The 19,261-nt window shown below is 40.0% G+C and overlaps 1 protein-coding gene across 1 annotated transcript in view; it reads left to right on the forward strand.

Moving 5' to 3' along the window:
• Nucleotides 1-19,261, forward strand: part of map3k5 (mitogen-activated protein kinase kinase kinase 5) — an 88,142-nt gene that overhangs the window by 19,998 nt on the left and 48,883 nt on the right. Inside the window, exons 2-5 of the mRNA XM_026143641.1 lie at nt 4,489-4,628; nt 8,308-8,331; nt 14,211-14,404; nt 18,213-18,381. Of these exons, the coding sequence (XP_025999426.1) occupies nt 4,489-4,628; nt 8,308-8,331; nt 14,211-14,404; nt 18,213-18,381 (527 nt within the window). The remainder of the gene's footprint in view (nt 1-4,488; nt 4,629-8,307; nt 8,332-14,210; nt 14,405-18,212; nt 18,382-19,261) is intronic.

Genomic DNA, 19,261 nt, shown 5'->3' on the forward strand with positions numbered 1-19,261 from the left:
CTCCACAGCAGCGCCGTTGATGGTGATGGGGGTGTGTACTTCTCTGCACCTCCGGAAGTCCACTATCAACTCCTTTGTCTTTGCGACGTTGAGGGTGAGATGGTTGTCTTGACACCAGTGGGTCAGGGCGCTGACCTCCTCCCTGTAAGCCGTCTCATCACCGTTGGTGATAAGACCCACCACTGTAGTGTCGTCCGCAAACTTCACAATGATGTTGGAGCTGTTAGTGGCTGTGCAGTCGCAGGTGTAGAGTGAGTACAGGAGAGGGCTCAGTACACACCCCTGTGGAGCACCAGTGTTCAGTGTGATGGGGGATGAGGTGATGCTGCCCAGTCTGACCACCTGGCGTCTGTCAGACAGGAAGCTAAGGATCCAGCTGCAGAGGGAGCTGCTCAGTCCTAGATCCTGCAGTTTCCTGTCCAGCTTCGAGGGAACGATGGTATTGAATGCTGAGCTGTAATCTACAAACAGCATCCTCACATACGTGTCTCTTGAAGAAGACGGCAGAGAGTGAGGTAGACCTCAAGTTCCAATATAAATGGTTATGGCGCTGCGTTGACATGACAGTGAGCAAGCAGTAATCAATGCCCCAACCATTTACAGGATAGTCAGTGATTGTGTTGTGTGCCTGTGGTGACTGTTACCACCCACTGTGTTCACCCCACATCAAAATTTAGCCCAAGAATACTCCTGAACACATCCCTGCTGCGATGTTGCACGTTATCAGTATTGAATCGGTTACCAACTGAACACAAAAAATAATGTTTGCATGAGTAGACAGATTTAACCGCTCAAGCAGGACACAAACAAACAGTTGCTTTCATTTTTGGAATTTAAAATCAGAGGGTAGTTTGTAACCGCCATTATAAGCAGCTTCTAAGTAAAACCTAGAGTGCGTTCTCTATTATTAGACTAGACTGAAATAAGCACTGACAACATCATATGCTGCTAGTCAAGTGTTATAAATACAAAACATTTACGAGAATTGATTGCTCTTCCTCACTCTGTGGGCACAACAAGACTCACTTTGGCCTGTTTTTTTTTTTCCATCATATGCGAACGCCATATGCTGTTATTCATCACTTTTTAGCCCTTCTGTGTAGCAAACAGCAAACATGTTTTTTGTTCAGACCCATTTCTGTGAAACAGGTGAAATTTCCAAGCAGCGCAAAGCAAAATTATCCCACCCAAGTCACTGCTGCTTCATATTTCTGTGAGTTATATTATACTATTGCATTTTTATGGCCTGTTTGCATTAAGATCTCATTCAGATGTAATATTGATGGGAGCCTGCTGCAGGTGGAAAAACAAGACAAGCTTATGTTTTATTCAGCAGACAACCTGTGCCGTCTGGATGTTGACACTCAGCAGCACCTTGTATGCATAGTCGAGAGAAGAAGAATCTAAACAGCCGTTTATCATGTATATGCCCAGGATTGTTTGGGATTGTGTAAAAATCAGCCGTGGTGAGCAACCTATTTGTCTTGCTAACAATGAGTAAATCCAATAGACCAATATTTAATTATGTCTGAATGTTCTAAATGCTATGTGTGATAGTCGCATGAGTGCATCAGGGATGCAGAACTGACAACTGGCTGTTAATCTTAGCTAGGATTAAAGTGTACCTTCCCCGTCTGCCTCGCAAGTTAGAGAGCGAAACATGAGTTTCATTTAATCAGCGAGCAGCATCCCGATGTGAAGACGCTGCTCATCCGGAGAAGAAATCCCTCTTGAAATTCCACATCGTTGCACAGAAGCCATAGAGCTTAAAATGCTGTCCTACGGCTACGGTACTCTGATGGGATGAAAATATGAGGCTTTTTTTTCCCTGGTGTGAACGAAGGGTTTAATGATGAGAACCTTTGAGGCCAACAAGTACCTGCTTCCTGGTTGAATTTGCATGTTCTGATGATGAGTGCGAGGAGCTGCATGGCCCTGATGAAACCCCTTCAGTGCTGCAATCGGCCAATCTCTGATAGGCTTCTCTCCCAAGTGTCATGTTGGCTGCTTGATGTTTAACTGCACATTCAAATTATGAGCCTTCACTTGCTTGCTTTGAGTAATTTGCTTTGATAGATTGGGTTGTGTCAGTGGCTTTGATTGCACGCAATGCATTTGTAGAGCTGCTTCAGCTTAACAAGCTCCATTTTCTTGTGCCATTCAGAAAACATGATGGATTTGTGCTGCCCTTCTTGGCCCAGGACGCTATCACTGTATCTCAGGAGTTTTACTTCCTGGTGAAAATAACGCTTAAAGAGAAATCATGTTGCATTTAAAAATGTTAATGCAAGAAGCTGCGATAAGAGCTTAGTTAGCTGCCAGTTATAGGTGTTACATCTTAAAAGTTGCCACTTCGCTGCACATTAGCAACACTAGCTTTCATTCGGAGCCTTGTTTCTGATCATCTGCTGTGAATCACAGTTAGTTTGTAGATTGTACTCAGATTTCTGCACATCAACACATATCAACAGATTCTGGTGGAAAGACTTTTGGTATTTGAAACTTTCTGGTTTCTACTTGTAGACCACTCATAGTGTGAGCTGTATTAACCAATCCTTTTTTAATTGCATGTCTAAAATAAGGACTGGATTTGGTGAAAATCAATCAGGCGATGATTTGTAAACAATCACTGTCAGACAGAACAGGAAGTCTCAGTACGGGTGTCGGCTGGCTATACCAGCACCAAAATTGGCTGTTGCCTTTGTAATCGTTTAATTGTTCTCAGCTTTTTAACATAGTGGAGACAAAATCTTTCAAAGCATATGTATGATTTATTCTTTTTTAATTTATAGTAATGTCACCACGCTGAAAATATTTGCTTTTAATACTTAAAGAAAAGGTCAAGGCCGACTCATCATTTCTGTGATATCATTTCAGATTGTAGTCTATTCCTAAACTGTAGACTTAAAAGGAGAGCAGTCGTCTCTACAGTTGCATGGTACCTTGACTAACTGGTATCTTTCAAAAACCAGTGGAAGCATTAATAATAGCACTAATCTTTGATGTGTCATCCACTTGTCATGCTTCCTCTTCCACAACTGAGCCACCCATAATCTGACAGCATCTTGAGCTGAATGACTGAATGTGTTTGTGATTTCCTCTAGTAGTGGTCCATTAGCTTGAGCACCAGTTTGAAAATCGAATTCAAGGTCGTGATGGTGGAGGGGGGGACTATCCCAGCTTTTGAACAGACCCATTAGAGGTAAAAGATTTGACCATCAGAGTCGCACAATATCTGCTCTTCAGCTCCGTGTAATGTTTTCGTTGACACAAAAGAGTTGGAGATTTGGAGTTGATGAAAAACCAGGGTGCAGCTTTATCTCCGTAGCTCTGAGCTCTTTTGTCATAACTGGAGCATAGCCATCGGGCTGATTTGCTTTTGTTGTTATCCGTTGCTCAGGGCGACCTTGGAAACAACGTGTAGTACCACCCTACCTCGTGTGTGGGTCTGCAAAACACCATCATGTTTATTCCAAATCCTGATGAGCATGTTTAATGTTGCATGCCCACCATAACTGACAGCGTCATACAAAGATTTGTTCGCTGCAGGGGCCGACCAGTGAGTGAGAGCTTTGGTGAAAGTCCAGTGCTTACAGTTGCATAACAGCACAGCCTGTTGCACAGGACATTAACCTTAGGAACTCTTTACTAGATGACCTGCTTGCTTGAGTGGAAATATTTGCTTGACCTGTTGACCCAGATAGTATTGCTGAGTCCTACTGCAGATGGTGCATTATTGATTATTGAGTGTACTGGACAAAAAAGGAGTAAAGCTACCTTCATCTCATGATATCTGTTTTTCAGCTTGCAGATAACTTAACACTGACATGCAAATCGGTAGCTGATAACAGCATGAATAACAGCCGTGCCGATCACTAATAACCACTGAGCTGTATCCATGTCTCTCCCAGAGCAACAGCAGACAAAGTTGGTGTTAAAGATCCCCAATGGGCAGTTTAGTTGTAGCCAAATAACATCTTAATGAGATTTATTCAGATAAGGGTCAATATTGGGGGTGGCGGGTGGATTTAGAACTGGTGGCTTGAATGGCTTTGATCAATTATCAGACAATGAGTTTTCAATCAGTTGATTTTTGAGTTGAAATTGTGACATTAGGTTACCAAACTGGTCGTGAGATTCTAATAAACATTGTTAAAATCTGTTTCACAAAGAAAATTTAAAAAAGGTTGGGGTTAAGGCATTTCTAAAAAGGTAAAGGAATGGATGGATGGGACCACATATTTGTAGCCAGATTCCAAAATGTGGTCAAAAACAGAAGAGGGAGGCTGTTACAGCAGTGAATTAACATCCTTGGTTGGGTAATGGATGTAAAAGATATTTCTGCCTGTACTATGCAACTGCATTATTACAGCTTATGATATTCTAAGAATGGTGTGTATTTACTTGTACTTGCAGAACCCAAAGAAAGCTAGTTGTGCTCCACTCCTGAACCACACTATAACACGTACACCTCTCTTTTATCATCAGACATAGCTGTGGTGGAGATGACAGATGCCTTCCGCCAGCCTTCGCTCTTCTACCACCTGGGAGTGAGAGAAAGCTTCAGCATGGCCAACAACATCATCTTGTACTGCGACACTAACTCTGATGCTCTCCAGTCTCTGCAGGTAAGCCGCCATCATGAACAGAAGCCAATATATGCTGATATATTTGTGCCTCAGAGCAGCTCAGGCTTCTTTGTTAAAAATACTCTCAGCACAGGCAGCATCACAGCTGAAAATCTAAAAATTTTATACCCTAAAAGTCAATTTCGACAATCCTTCCAAAAACCCAGTTAGCGGCCTTCTTGTTCGGTTGTTTTGAGAAATGAGATTGTGCCCTCAAACACCGTGTTGGTCTGAGTGTAGGATTTTATTCAAGGGTAGAAAATTTTGGGTAACTTTTCCAATTTTATAATAAAAACCTTGCATTTTTTATTTATTTTTAAATAGATTACTTATTTAACATTGACATTGTTAATGCAGAAAGACAGTGAGAAAGACAGGGGCAACACAAGGTGCCCAACTATCCTGCAGAATGAAGCACAGGTCCAACCAAGACATGGCGCTCATGCCAGTGACCGTTAATAGGGTATAAACACTAATGTTGTTCCTACAGTTAGCTCTGCTGCTAATTACCTCCAACAAGGAGGTTATGTTTTCGGTAGCATTTGTGTGAGTGCATGCTTGTGAGCGTGCTCAAGAAGTTTGGAATTAATTCTATTAGAACTTTGTAGGGGTGTAGAGAGGGGTCACGTTAACAATCCATTAAAATTTGGCTTACATCCACCAAGGTCTTCGAGGTCAACCTAATGATTTATTGCTCTAAAATTAAAAAGACCTTATAACTTTGGAAACTATGATACTTACAAGTGTGGTGGGTATTGCGGACACAATGCACACTTTTACACACATCACAAATTGCTGAAGATGTAGATGTGTATTACTCTGGTCATCGTGCAAAAAAGTTCATACTGCTTAAAGTCCATTTACAAAGAAAAAAAAATGACTGCATACAATATACTGTACAATTTCCATACAAAATGCCCAAAGGACGAGCTGGCCTGGAGGAGGTTGAACTGCTTCTTGTTATAAACTTGAAGTAATGGAACCAAGTGTTGATTAAAATTGCTCAAAAAATGTTGTTTGTTTGTTTTTGTGGTCTTGTTTATGATTTTTAGAAAGCCACATTGCTGCTGAGGTTTAGAGATTTATTTTTTAATATTTTTATGAGCGCCACAAAGCAACAGCAAATTCCTCAGCAACAATTTAGATAATTAAATACACTGGAAGTTTTACACTGGAAAGTGCTTGCAGGTAACAATAAAGTGCATACTACTCAATCCCTACTAGCAATATGTATTGACCAAAGCTGTGTTTATTTACCATAAATGTCAGACTACTTCAGCATGTAACAATGGTGTGAGTCTTGTAGTTTCTGTACTGCAGACAAAGGCATGGTTCAAACCGTCTGAGGCCCACGCAGAACACATTTTAAAATCGCCTGCTGTAGGCAACTTGCAGCAGAAGAACACTGACGCTTTTCTTTTAGTTAGTCTAGTGGGAGGAGTATTGTGGTGACAAGGGTCATGAGCCAGAAAACAAACTGTAGAGTCGACCCATAATGCACAGCCTGCACAGTCAGGGGAGGCGTGTCTTAAAATAAACACAACATAAAAAGCTGACATTCACAGCTGTATTATGTCTGCTTTTTATGGCAAGAAAATTGTTTCAAATGACGTTCTTTCCTGCTCCTGGTGGTATCTGGGAGGGGTTTTTTGTTCTGTGGTCTGCCATGGTGCCCACCCGTCTAGCTGGCTGTGGGTTAACTTGTTCTCACCATGCTTTGAAAGAATTCACTTAGGCAGTTTCCTCAGATCTCTATCAGGCCACCAAATTGTTTTAAAGGCAGCTTTTTTTATACTCAGTTTTTTTCTTTAAACAATGGCGATCATGAAAAAAAAATCCTAAAAAAAATCTACAGGGAGTGCAGAATTATTAGGCAAGTTGTATCTTTGAGGAATAATTTTATTATTGAACAACAACCATGTTCTCAATGAACCCAAAAAACTCATTAATATCAAAGCTGAATGCTTTTGGAAGTAGTTTTTAGTTTGTTTTTAGTTTGAGCTATTTTAGGGGGATATCTGTGTGTGCATAATTATTAGGCAACTTAACAAAAAACAAATATATACCCATTTCAATTATTTATTTTTACCAGTGAAACCAATATAACATCTCCACATTCACAAATATACATTTCTGACATTCAAAAACAAAACAAAAACAAATCAGCGACCAATATAGCCACCTTTCTTTGCAAGGACACTCAAAAGCCTGCCATCCATGGATTCTGTCAGTGTTTTGATCTGTTCACCATCAACATTGCGTGCAGCAGCAACCACAGCCTCCCAGACACTGTTCAGAGAGGTGTACGGTTTTCCCTCCTTGTAAATCTCACATTTGATGATGGACCACAGGTTCTCAATGGGGTTCAGATCAGGTGAACAAGGTGGCCATGTCATTAGTTTTTCTTCTTTTATACCCTTTCTTGCCAGCCACGCTGTGGAGTACTTGGACGTGTGTGATGGAGCATTGTCCTGCATGAAAATCATGTTTTTCTTGAAGGATGCAGACTTCTTCCTGTACCACTGCTTGAAGAAGGTGTCTTCCAGAAACTGGCAGTAGGACTGGGAGTTGAGCTTGACTCCATCCTCAACCCGAAAAGGCCCCACAAGCTCATCTTTGATGATACCAGCCCAAACCAGTACTCCACCTTCACCTTGCTGGCGTCTGAGTCGGACTGGGGCTCTCTGCCCTTTACCAATCCAGCCACGGGCCCATCCATCTGGCCCATCAAGACTCACTCTCATTTCATCAGTCCATAAAACCTTAGAAAAACCAGTCTTGAGATATTTCTTGGCCCAGTATTGACGTTTCAGCTTGTGTGTCTTGTTCAGTGGTGGTCGTCTTTCAGCCTTTCTTACCTTGGCCATGTCTCTGAGTATTGCACACCTTGTGCTTTTGGGCACTCCAGTGATGTTGCAGCTCTGAAATATGGCCAAACTGGTGGCAAGTGGCATCTTGGCAGCTGCACGCTTGACTTTTCTCAGTTCATGGGCAGTTATTTTGCACCTTGGTTTTTCCACACGCTTCTTGCGACCCTGTTGACTATTTTGAATGAAACGCTTGATTGTTCGATGATCACGCTTCAGAAGCTTTGCAATTTTGAGACTGCTGCATCCCTCTGCAAGATATCTCACTATTTTTGACTTTTCTGAGCCTGTCAAGTCCTTCTTTTGACCCATTTTGCCAAAGGAAAGGACGTTGCCTAATAATTATGCACACCTGATATAGGGTGTTGATGTCATTAGACCACACCCCTTCTCATTACAGAGATGCACATCACCTAATATGCTTAATTGGTAGTAGGCTTTTGAGCCTATACAGCTTGGAGTAGGACAACATTTGCCTAATAATTCTGCACTCCCTGTATATATACTAAGTCTCAGTGTACACTTGTTGATTATGCTTCCTTTCACTGCCATATACTTCTCCATGTACAAACAAGTAATTGTTTCATCTAAAGTCATCCTATAGGTCATCACGGTTTACTAGAAATATTAATCAGCTGTTGGGAAATCAACAAATATCCACAAATACAAGTCGTCCTTACAAAGTGTTTGTAGCTCAGGTATGGTGTACTGAATTGAAGTGTCATTCAGTAACATCGTATCTAACTTAAATTGCCTCGGAGAAAATGCTAATGATGAATTTCTAAATGGATTTCTCTCTTTTCTTCTTTCAGGAGATAATTTGCCAGAAGAACACTGTAAGTACACGAGGCATTTCTTTCTTTTCCCGTTGCCTTTCACACATTACTCACTCATTGCTCACACATTACACACATTGTGTAGTGCAAAGAATATGCTTTTTACAGCGCGCAGGGAGCACAGTGTCCTGTTGCCTTATGTCTCTCTTTTCGCTATTGTAAAGGCTTTCTTTTGCACAGCCCACTTTTGTTTCGAAGCTGTGATAAATATTTGATTTCATGTAAAATGAAAACATCTTCCCTTCCACTTTCAAGATGTACGTCTCAGACAACAGCTGCTTTGAGAGTTACAGTGACTGCAGTGCCACAATCTGCATAAAAAGGCACAAGCATTTTGAGAATTTGACTTGCAAAAAGTGCAGTATTCAAATAAGGTGCTGCCTTAAAGCTAAGGAAATCCTGTCCTTTGCATATCATACTGTAGTTCCTAAAATTAGTAGATCAATATAGAGTCACCCACTGTACCATATGTTTTAAGTAAAGCCTTTTTAGCAGACATGCAAAGATTGTTGTTTTTGTTTTTGAAGTTTCTCTGCAGACCCATGAGCCTTGTTACAATGTATTAATATGTACAACTTTTCTTGTCTTATCAACCACTGAATGTGCTTTCGCAGCACAGATAAGCTGCAAAATCTCTTATTTCAGAGACCAAAGGTAAAGAATGTTTGTCATCTTAAAAATGATGAACTGATTCGGATTGACTTACATTTCTAAATTGCGCGCTAATTGTGTCAATAACACAGATGCGGTCGGTAGTCCATGTTCAGCAGTCAGATAAAAGGCTCTCCTAAGTGGCTTTCACAGTGAAAGGAGAGCTACATGAAATGTACTGTTCTCTGACACTGACTCGTACCAAGAGGAGAGCTGATTATCACTCACAGTATGAGAGTGTGAGCTTACTGATCTCCCTTATGTGTACTTACTGTCTTTGTTCTTTCTCTTTCCTGCTTGTATTAATGCACTTAAATGCACTCTGCACCAGTGCACAGGCTCTTAACTAGCCATCTGTGCAGGTAAAAGTGCATTTAAATTGCAATACTGGACTTTTTGATCATTCTTTCCCTTCAATTTAATGTTATTACAGATGTTTTTTCCCCCTGCAAACACCATAATTAATAGCAATTTTATGTCTTCCTTATTCTCTTTCATTCCCAAAAAGTTCCAGACTTTCAGCCAAGACTTTGTTAACATATCCACATGGCATTTCTTTCTATGATATAAGGAATATAATGATCTAAGCAAACACTCAGCATTGCCACCTTGGAACTGCAGTGAACTAATGATTCAAACGCAAGTATTTAAATAACCAGGGCTGCATGTGAAACATAACAAACCATTCCTTTCAACTTGTTTATCCATTCTTTGTTTATCTGATGAACCGGGTTTATTCAACATGTTGCTAATAATAAGCTGTTTGTTAATCTAGTGAAACCGAAGGCTCACAAACGAACCGAGTGAGGTTCCATGTGCTGTACCTTCCTGATTCTTCTGTATGACAATCATGAACTTGTTAGCTACGGCTATCACAGCATCAGATTTTTGCTTCATTTTTTTATTTTTGAAAGAATTCAAAGAAAAAGAATAATTACACATCCATTCATCCATCTATTTTCCTCCACCAAACCAGTTTAGGGTCACATGGCCTGGAGCCTAATCTGGCTGTCAGGGGTGGACAGCTCACCAGTGTATTGCAGGGCTGATACTGAGAGACAGACAGCCATTCACACTCTGATTCACACATACAAGCAGTTTAGGATTAAGTCCAAAGCATGTCTTTGGACGGCGATAGAAAGCCAGAGTACCTAGGGAGAACCCCACAGACACAGAGAGAACATGCGTCACCGAGCTGCCCAGTGACCTCATTATAGAGCGCCGTTATCATTTACTTAAAGTCTTAGAAGCTATCTGATGAAACGCCAGTAGCCCCTCTGTTTTTAGTCTTCTCAATTCCCCGAGGGAAGTATCACGGTTTTTACCTGCTGTATTCGCCCCTTTGTTTATCTGCTACTCTTTAACCCAGTAGTTATCTGGTGTTGTGTACAGTGTAAAAAGAACTTTGACTGGAAACAGCTGCTTGTTAAGCCGAAAAACAATACAGTGGTGAGAGCGAATGGAAGCATTGTAACAGTAACACTCACCTGGAGTTAGCAGAAGCAGTTCAAACTTCCCTAAACCCAAGAAGATCTTTGGTTTAAGGTCCTGATTGCATATATTGTTATTGTTTAGGAAGCAGAAGGTTGATCTTCCCTCTGTAGTGCTGCAAATACATTTCTTTTTTTTGTGACTGCTTTAAAATACACTCTGCAGCTGCAGATATGTCTGATTATTCTCATCAGAGAAAAGCATGTGCTCCTACTTGTCTGTAACTGTGTGTGTAGCTCACTACCATTATAACTGAAATCCAGGTAATTAGCTTCATTGTGTATGTTCAATTAAAATAAAAATGGTAAATGGCCTGTATTTATATAGCGCTTTACTAGTCCCTAAGGACCCCAAAGCGCTTTACATATCCAGTCATCCACCCATTCACACACTGGTGATGGCAAGCTACATTGTAGCCACAGCCACCCTGGGGCGCACTGACAGAGGTGAGGCTGCCGGACACTGGCGCCACCGGCCACCACCAGTAGGCAATGGGTGAAGTGTCTTGCCCAAGGATACAATGACCGAGATTGTCGGAGCCGGGGCTCGAACCGGCAACCTTCCGATTACAAGACGAATGCCCAACTCTTGAGCCACGATCGCCCCATGACTGTAATTACATACACAAATGTCCCTCTGTGTCACTACACTTTCATTTACTTTCCCCACTTATTTCTATCTGCATTTGCTGCCCATAGGAGCATAGGCGTGTGTGTCGATTACCCTGTTTCGACTCAGTTTTTAACTGTATCTCTGGCTATTGGATCAGAGTGGGACAGCCCATTTACAACTTCGCCAGATATCTTAGCATCATCAAGATTTGGTTGAAAAGTGAAACGTGAAAAGATGTTCTGTCAGGTCGTTGAAAGCTTACAAACGACCTGCAAACAGAAACTTCTTCTTATGAGGCAGCAGTGCTAACCACAGCACCACGGTGACCTGCCAGAATCTGGGAACAGTGGTTTCAACTTTCTGGAAGCTCACACAAACAAATGTTTGCATCATTGCAACCATTTCCCATCTAAATTAAATATCAATATAATTTTTAAAGACATTGATTTGAATTTTTGAAACAATTCTTACTTTTAATGTCTGCTTAACATTAAGACATTATTCAGACTGAAAGTGCATTGATTGTTGGTTAAATTAGGTAGTACTTGGTTCACATTGCAATGGGATTTGACTAGACTGACCAGATGGCTGGTTTTAACCCACAAAACAACATCCATGGAGACTGTTGACTGGAGTGAATGGTTGTTTACACATGTGTCTCCAAGATATTCTCCTATATTCATGTTCAGTTATTGATTATCATTTACAACAAAGGTTAAAAGCTAGGTCTGTTGCCAGCAAGGCTCCATATTTTTTAGCAAAAGGCTTCATGAGCTGCAGGCAAGAATGGACACCGTGACATGTTATCTTTTGTCCTGCTTAGGAATAGTTCAGGACAAATTATGATTTACATTTAAAAGCATACAGAGACCAAATGTGCCCCGCAACACCTCCGGAGCAATGCAGGTTGTGTTTAGTGCTTTAGTCCACTTGTCCAAAACACATTTTAAAGGAGTGTAAACAGGCTCTGTGAAGGTGAGTGAGTAGGCTGCTCGAGAACATTGATGCTGAAAGTGAAGATGAGCAGATGGATCTTTGGCAAGACTGACTAAACAGATGACTCACTCTGTAAATACCTGGCTTATTCTTTGGATTCATCAGCCAGAGTTGTCACATGTGTATCAGCTCGGAAACCTGCTACCTGTAAAGAACTACTGGAGGTTAGCTTCAAATAACCCGCAGCTGCTGCCGCACTGAAATATGCATCAGCGTGTGAAAACAAATCTGTCATGTGAGCCCCATGACAGCATGAATCGCACAAAGAAGCTAAATATAGCATCAGCATTTTGCAACCTGTCTGGTTACACGTAAAAGAAATAGGGGTCACAGTCTTTTTTTTGTTTTGAAAGGCGCACACTGCCGCTGCAGTTACTGGTGATGTCATGAACCACAGTTGTACAGGAGGAAGTAGTTATCTTCGGTTGGCTTTCATTGCTTCAATGCCACATGTTCCTCTTACTTCCTTTTTTTTGGCACTGAAAGCAGCAGCAGCAGTGTACTTTCGAGGTTGCTGAAAAACCGAGAGCATGATAGATTATTAAAGTCATCAGGATGCAGCTGGGTTGCAGCCCAACCGCCTTCAGATGCTCGTGTTGTTTCACCACATATCTCACACTCTGAGAATAGCTCTTCTTGACAGGACTTGTGCTGTTTCTTGAGGATATTAATTGTGGATTTCCTGCCTCTTTCTCGCTCTTTCTCTCTCCTCTGTCTGTAGACACCGCACGCATGTGTTTCGTCTTTGTTTATTCAGCAGTGGTGGGCCACCGCGACAGAAACATCAAGAATGCGGTGTAAATAATGTCAAGTTAAAAAAGCAAATACAGATACACAATAACGGCTGTCGAGTATTAAAGCTAAGTGAATAAAGAAAAAGGCCTTAAATGCTACTAGTGCGGCCAAACCTGAAACAGACTTGAAACACAATTACTCCATAATGGCACAGCTGGAGCAAAGAACAGTGTAGAGCTTTGCAGCAGGTGAGCAGGGAGACTTCAGCTGCTGCTGCTGCTCGATTTTTCTTGTGCACTAGGCTGCTTGAGCGAGTGACATTTGAAAATGAGGTGCTGTAAGTGTTTGTGGTTATAAGACAGCACCTCCTAATGAAGCTGTTGCATATCTCACCTTCCTCTGCTGCCTGTTTAGACTAGTTCACTGAAGACAGTGCTACATAAACACTATTGTGTGAATAGGGAGATCGGAGATTAAGGTTCATGTAATTACCCGAAACCATTTCAAATAGGGGAAATTACTGCAGACTTCCCCCCCAGGCAATCTGCTTCCTCCCTATACAATGTAATGTTTCATTGCACAGGTCACTGAAATCATCCGGAAGTTGAGTTTATTGAACAATTTCGATACGTTAGTTTTTAAATGAAGCTATATATTCTGATAGATAGTAAACCTCATTTACTATCTTTTTTGTACACTTTAGTAAAGCTAAGGTTTGAGACTTTAGCGCCCAGCTCCTATTTTGCATAAATGCGACAAAACGGATAGAAAGAACAAAGTTGAAGATGGTTTTATTGTTTATTATTTATTATTACAGTTTATGCAAAGATGTTATAATAAACATTAAAAATCTGATGCTGTATCTACACATAGTTTAGTATAAATTTAACATTATAGTCTGTAAATGTTACAAATATAGTTGCATACATATAGTTTCATATAATGGCAGCACAGTGGTTAGCATTGTTGCCTCACAGCAAGAAGGTTTTGGGTTGAATCCAGGGTCTACCCCTACCTCCTTCTCCATGGCATCTGGGATAAGCTCAAGCATCCCCCGTTCCCATGACCCTGAATTGGATAAGGAGAAGAAAATGGATTGATTTATAGTTTCATATATTGTCATAAAGCTACTAAGCCTAACTTATCGAAATAGATGTTTGTTTGCAGAAACTTTACCTTGAGTGCTCACATCAGTCTTTTAAATTGGTGAAAAGTAAATTAAAAGTAAATTATAGATATAATTTAAAAGACTACTGAGTATGGTTTATGATTTTAAAAAAAAAAACAATACACATATTTTGGGCAAATATTACAATTTCATACAAAAAGAAATTTCACAGATGTTTAAATGTGCTGATATCTGATATCCAGAACTTTGTTTCCTCTCTTAACAGACATGCTCAGCTAACTACACCTTCATCCCGTACATGGTGACACCTCAGAATAAGGTGTACTGCTGTGAGGGCAGCCTGATGAAGGGCCTGACCGAGCTGATGCAGCCCAGCTTCGAGATGCTGCTGGGTCCCATCTGCATGCCTCTGCTGGACCGCTTCATCCAGCTCCTCAAAGTGTCGCAAGCCAACTCCCAGTAAGTATATTTTGCTTATTTATATCCGCTTTATATCTGACAGCTGTAATAGAAATATAAACTGTATTAAGTGAAATTAAACTTCCTATTGAGGCAATCCAGAAATTTCAGCAATAATAGCGTACAAGCGGGGATGCTAAACAATAGAAACACCCGGGTTATGACGTCAGTAATGCTCTACAAAGGACTAATGATAAAAGCTAGATTTTCCTGCACAGCAAACACAGAAATACTGTGATAGCTGTGTTAGGCCTAGTTAAGACATTGCTTATGACCTAAAAATGCAGCTTCTGAAAGTACTGCACTGGTGCCGACTGGGACAAGTTTGCTACTCCTTTGGTGCAAACTCAGGTGCAAACAAGCGTGCAATAGCCGATTTGTTTGCACCTGAGTTTGCAAAATCGACTGCCTGTCATTTTGAAATATTGTTGGGGGGTTTTTGTGTGTCAGTGCATGACTGTGGTGCAGCAGTGGTGTGGTAGGGGGCAATAACCTGTTTTGTTTTGTTTTTTTTCATTATTTATGAGCCGTAAAAACGAGCAACACAAAGATAAAACTCTTGTTCCAGAAAGGTTGCACCAGCCATGGTGGATTCTCATAAAATATATGTCCAAAAATATAACATGACATAAAATAGTATCAGTACTTTTACAAAGATTTGACACGCGTTTTGACTTTTGAACAGACTCTTTGGTCCATAGTTTTCTATGCATGCTTGCTTTAACCCTTAACGAATGAGTCTGTTTTCCATGGAATATAAATCTTCTGCTACATGTCCAGCCGCTGAGCTGTCCTTGGAGGATTACGTTTTAGCCAGTTTCTTGTTATGACCTTTTTACATGTACTGGTCAAAACTTTGAACACATATATTCCCTCGCTTCGTATCATGCCACTGGGCATTTATACAGATTTTATTATGCTGAAATGGGTAACATATACTATATTAATTTACATATTTGGCACCGTCGGTTCTTCATGAAAAGATTCTCGATGTCTCTTCCAGGTCTCTCAACTACACCAGATTTATGCAGTATAAACAATAATTACATCATTAAAACAACTTTTAGAGGAAAATGCAGGTGAAATTGCAGTGTCAGTACTAACAGCCTGCTTATTTGCACAATATGGCAGATATTGTGGCAGATTTTACACAGAATTGTTACAGAGTAATTTGTCTGTTGTTACAGTATACAGAAATTAATCTATAATTTGCAAATTGGACAGTAGTTTAATCTAAGATTAACAACAAGAGCTTTGCTAGAAGTGACATTAACAGCATGCTGTGTGGAATAACAATCTGAAGTTAGCTGTTAGGACATGTTTCATCAGAGTGTGCACAGTTTTTCAGCTAGGCTAAATGCAATACAGCAAATATAGTTTCTGCTTTAGCTTTAGCTATTTCTGTATTTACTTTGCTTCCTGTAACAATTTTCCTTTTTGTTTTTGTAAAAATTCAAAGTTTCTGTTTTGTAAACTCTACACATTGAAACAGAAGAGATTTGAACCTTAATGCATTTTGGCTTTGCTGAGACAAATAGTCTTAGTGAACGTATTGAGAGCTTTATATTTAGGTTGTCTAGTGTTACTAAATGAAGGACATACTGACAGTACAGCAATGGGTTTGAGAAAAAGGAAGCAAAAGAGAAAGAAAATCTATTTAAAGCTCCTGACAAGATGATCCTCTGAAAGCACTGTAAGATCACTATTGTTTATCACAGAGTCATAATATGCATGGGAAATGCCCACAATATGACTCTGTGATATGTTTTCATAATGGTAAGCAGTGCCCAAATGATTGCTTCATTACATAAATTACATTATACTGCATGCAACTTAAGGTGAACATTCACAAATAGGAAGGAGCTGTTGTAGCATTACCATTTTTAGCATTTTAACATTATGTTTATATTTGAGCAGCTCTGTTAGAAGTTTTTCAACACACCAGGCATTTATTTTATTATCCCACTCATCCTATTTTTACTTGTTCTAATTGTTTTTGTGCGTGGATCCTTCAGCCTTACTTACATGGTAATTTACATTTTGAAACCAGAGAAGAAGAAAAAAACACATTTGTTTGGCTCAGTTGCTGGGGTAATATTTTAGGCCTTCTTGCCAATAGGCGATACAGCAGCCAGTCATTTCTAGTCCATCTCCAGGAATAGTGACTCAGGTTTTACAGGCAGAAAAGAAAATCATGTAGATTGATGAAGGCTGTGTCTCCTGGAGATAGGCATAAAGGAAAGTATGAAGATCCTACAGTTGTTATTCAGTGTTTGCACTATATTGTTTTTGGTGTATATTGAAGTCGAGACCATGTTTTGAAGTCTCAAGAAGACAGATAAGCTTACTGAATTACAAGAGCCGTCTCACATGAAGCAAATATATGTATTTATGTCTTTAAAATTGCTCCTTCCAGCAAGGACACACCCAACTGATCATCTGCAGCAGATCATAATATGCGAATACATGATTTGTTATTCATATTTTATGAAAAACAACCTAAACAGGAAAATATTAGCCGGCCTGTTCATATTAAACACATTTACTATTTAATAACAGAGCTTGTATTGGGTTATTATTTATGCTTTAATCACTCCCTGCAAGCAGGGTTGACCCCCAGGATTGGCTCGGGGTTATGGCAGCAAATCCTTGTCACTGCATGGGTCTTTTCAAAATTGTGTATAAGGCTTAATTATGTGAATAGAGAGTGTAGACTGTGTCATTATTTGGCATTTAGGTCTTAATATTATCATTTTAAGCTAGAGTACACTACGTTCAGCATACAAGAGGCTGGGGAGTGACAATAATCTGCATCAGTCTTTTGAGTTTTAATGCCAGTACACATGGTTTTTCCACAATCAAAATGAGACGATTATGAGAAGGTTATCCTTTGCAAACTGCTGATTAAACAGCCAAAGAAATTCAGCATTAAAAAAGACACAATTTGCACCTGGAAAATACTAATTAACTGAATTTAGATGGTCCAAATTCACAGGATTTCTGAAGGTTTTCAGTTTTGCGGTTTTAAAGGTGAAAATCTAAAAGATCCTACAGACAGGCTTTTGCTAACCCATATGGAAAAGGTAAATATAAATCTTATAAAGTTTGTATCTGTCTTGTGTGAAACTTGTATGAAAAGCATACAAGAGTGAAAACATATATAAGATCCTTTGAAAAATTCTATAAATGAAACTTGTATGTTTTGGATACTTATTAAAACAATATATGAAAGTAATGAGAAAGTGGCCACTTTCATGAGTAAATCATTTAAGCCTTATATGATTCACTATATGAAGTAGGCCACATCTTATGCAAGTCTTTTACACGTTTTTACTATTTCGTTTCCATATGGGAAGCACCTGAACCGCCTCACGTATTTTAATATTCTTTTGCTCATCCCTTAGTGTTTTTTCAAGAACAACTAAGAGCTTAAGAATATGGTTGCTGGTAGTAATTCTGCTTTAAGCTAATTAACTGTCTTAATTGTCTGCTCTGCTTTTAAATCCATCAAACTAATATCTGAAGTTATCAGGTTTATTGGTCCCTTCATCTGTCAGTGAATAATTTATGACTTATATGAGATGAAAATAGCTCGTGTCTCACTGGGGAATGATCTGAAATTATGCAAAACAGTGTGAGAATGCAGGGAAAGAAGTAAGTCCAATTGTGTTAGAGTTGAAGGAGCAGATCCTAAAGTATGCAAAACATTTTTTTGCTAAATTTTTGTATTGCTATTTGTCGATCATATACATGCAAGCCAATCTTCTCCTTCTATAAATGCATGTTTGTTTGTATTCGTGTCTTCCAGCCAGTATTTCCGTGAGACGATTCTGAATGAGATCCGTAGAGCCCGGGAGCTTTACACTGGCTTGGAACTGGCTGCAGAGCTGAGCCGAATCCAGCAGCGGCTGGACAACGTGGAGTGCCTTTCAGTTGATGTCGTCATCAATTTGCTGCTTACGTACAGGGACATCCAGGTACATCTGTCGGGTGTGGACTTCCTGAACACCGACATATTGCTGTCATTTGTCAAATTATGTGTATTGCCTTTGGGTATTTCAACCAGAGGGGCTGTGGTTCAGTGGTCCTTGTTTATCATGTACTGGGTCTTGGTGCACCCCCCCTCCCTTTTTGTTCCATGTCTGAAATGAGTTATTTCAGCTTCTCCTCCTTTAGGCCACTTTTATTCTCATTGGCTGCCCCTCATAAACACACAGTGCAAGCCAAAGCTGTGTGCCTGAGATAAGGACTTCAGTTATCTTTAATCTGAACATCCATCTGTGCTACAACATCAAAAATCATAAAAAAAAAAATTCATGATAGGCCGATTTTGATAAGGCAGCAGTCTTAAAAATAAACTTTGGCTATGTATTTGTTTAGTTTCAGTTAAATGATTTATTATTCTATGTAACAATCTCAAAAATACTGAAAAATACCCGTCACATTTCCTGGACAGGTTCCTAGGAAAGTTGATGTCTTGTTTTCTTTGGAACAAACATTCAAAAGTACAAAATGTTCAGTTCAGCCAGAACCAGTATAGTCACGAGAAGGTTGTTATTTTCAATTTGCCGTAATCTTTGCTGGCATGGCTCTGTTTTGGGACTTCCCTTCATCGTGCATACTTGGAATGCAAAGGGCAAGGAGAGCAACAGCAAGACTTCAGAGCAGAGCAGGTGTCAGTGACAACAATCCCTAACACTGATTAGGCAGGAAACAGCATGAAATGAGAGGCTGTGGTGGAGATGGCTCACACTGCTGCTTGTCGAAACTGTAACTGTGGGCGGGCTAAACAGCTTAAATGGCACGCCCTATATGAGATTAGAGAATTGCATATTGCAAAATGTACAGCTGAACCAT

The sequence above is a fragment of the Astatotilapia calliptera genome, chromosome 15 (genome assembly GCF_900246225.1).
Source record: "Astatotilapia calliptera chromosome 15, fAstCal1.2, whole genome shotgun sequence".
In the NCBI taxonomy this organism is placed as follows: Eukaryota; Metazoa; Chordata; class Actinopteri; order Cichliformes; family Cichlidae; genus Astatotilapia; species Astatotilapia calliptera.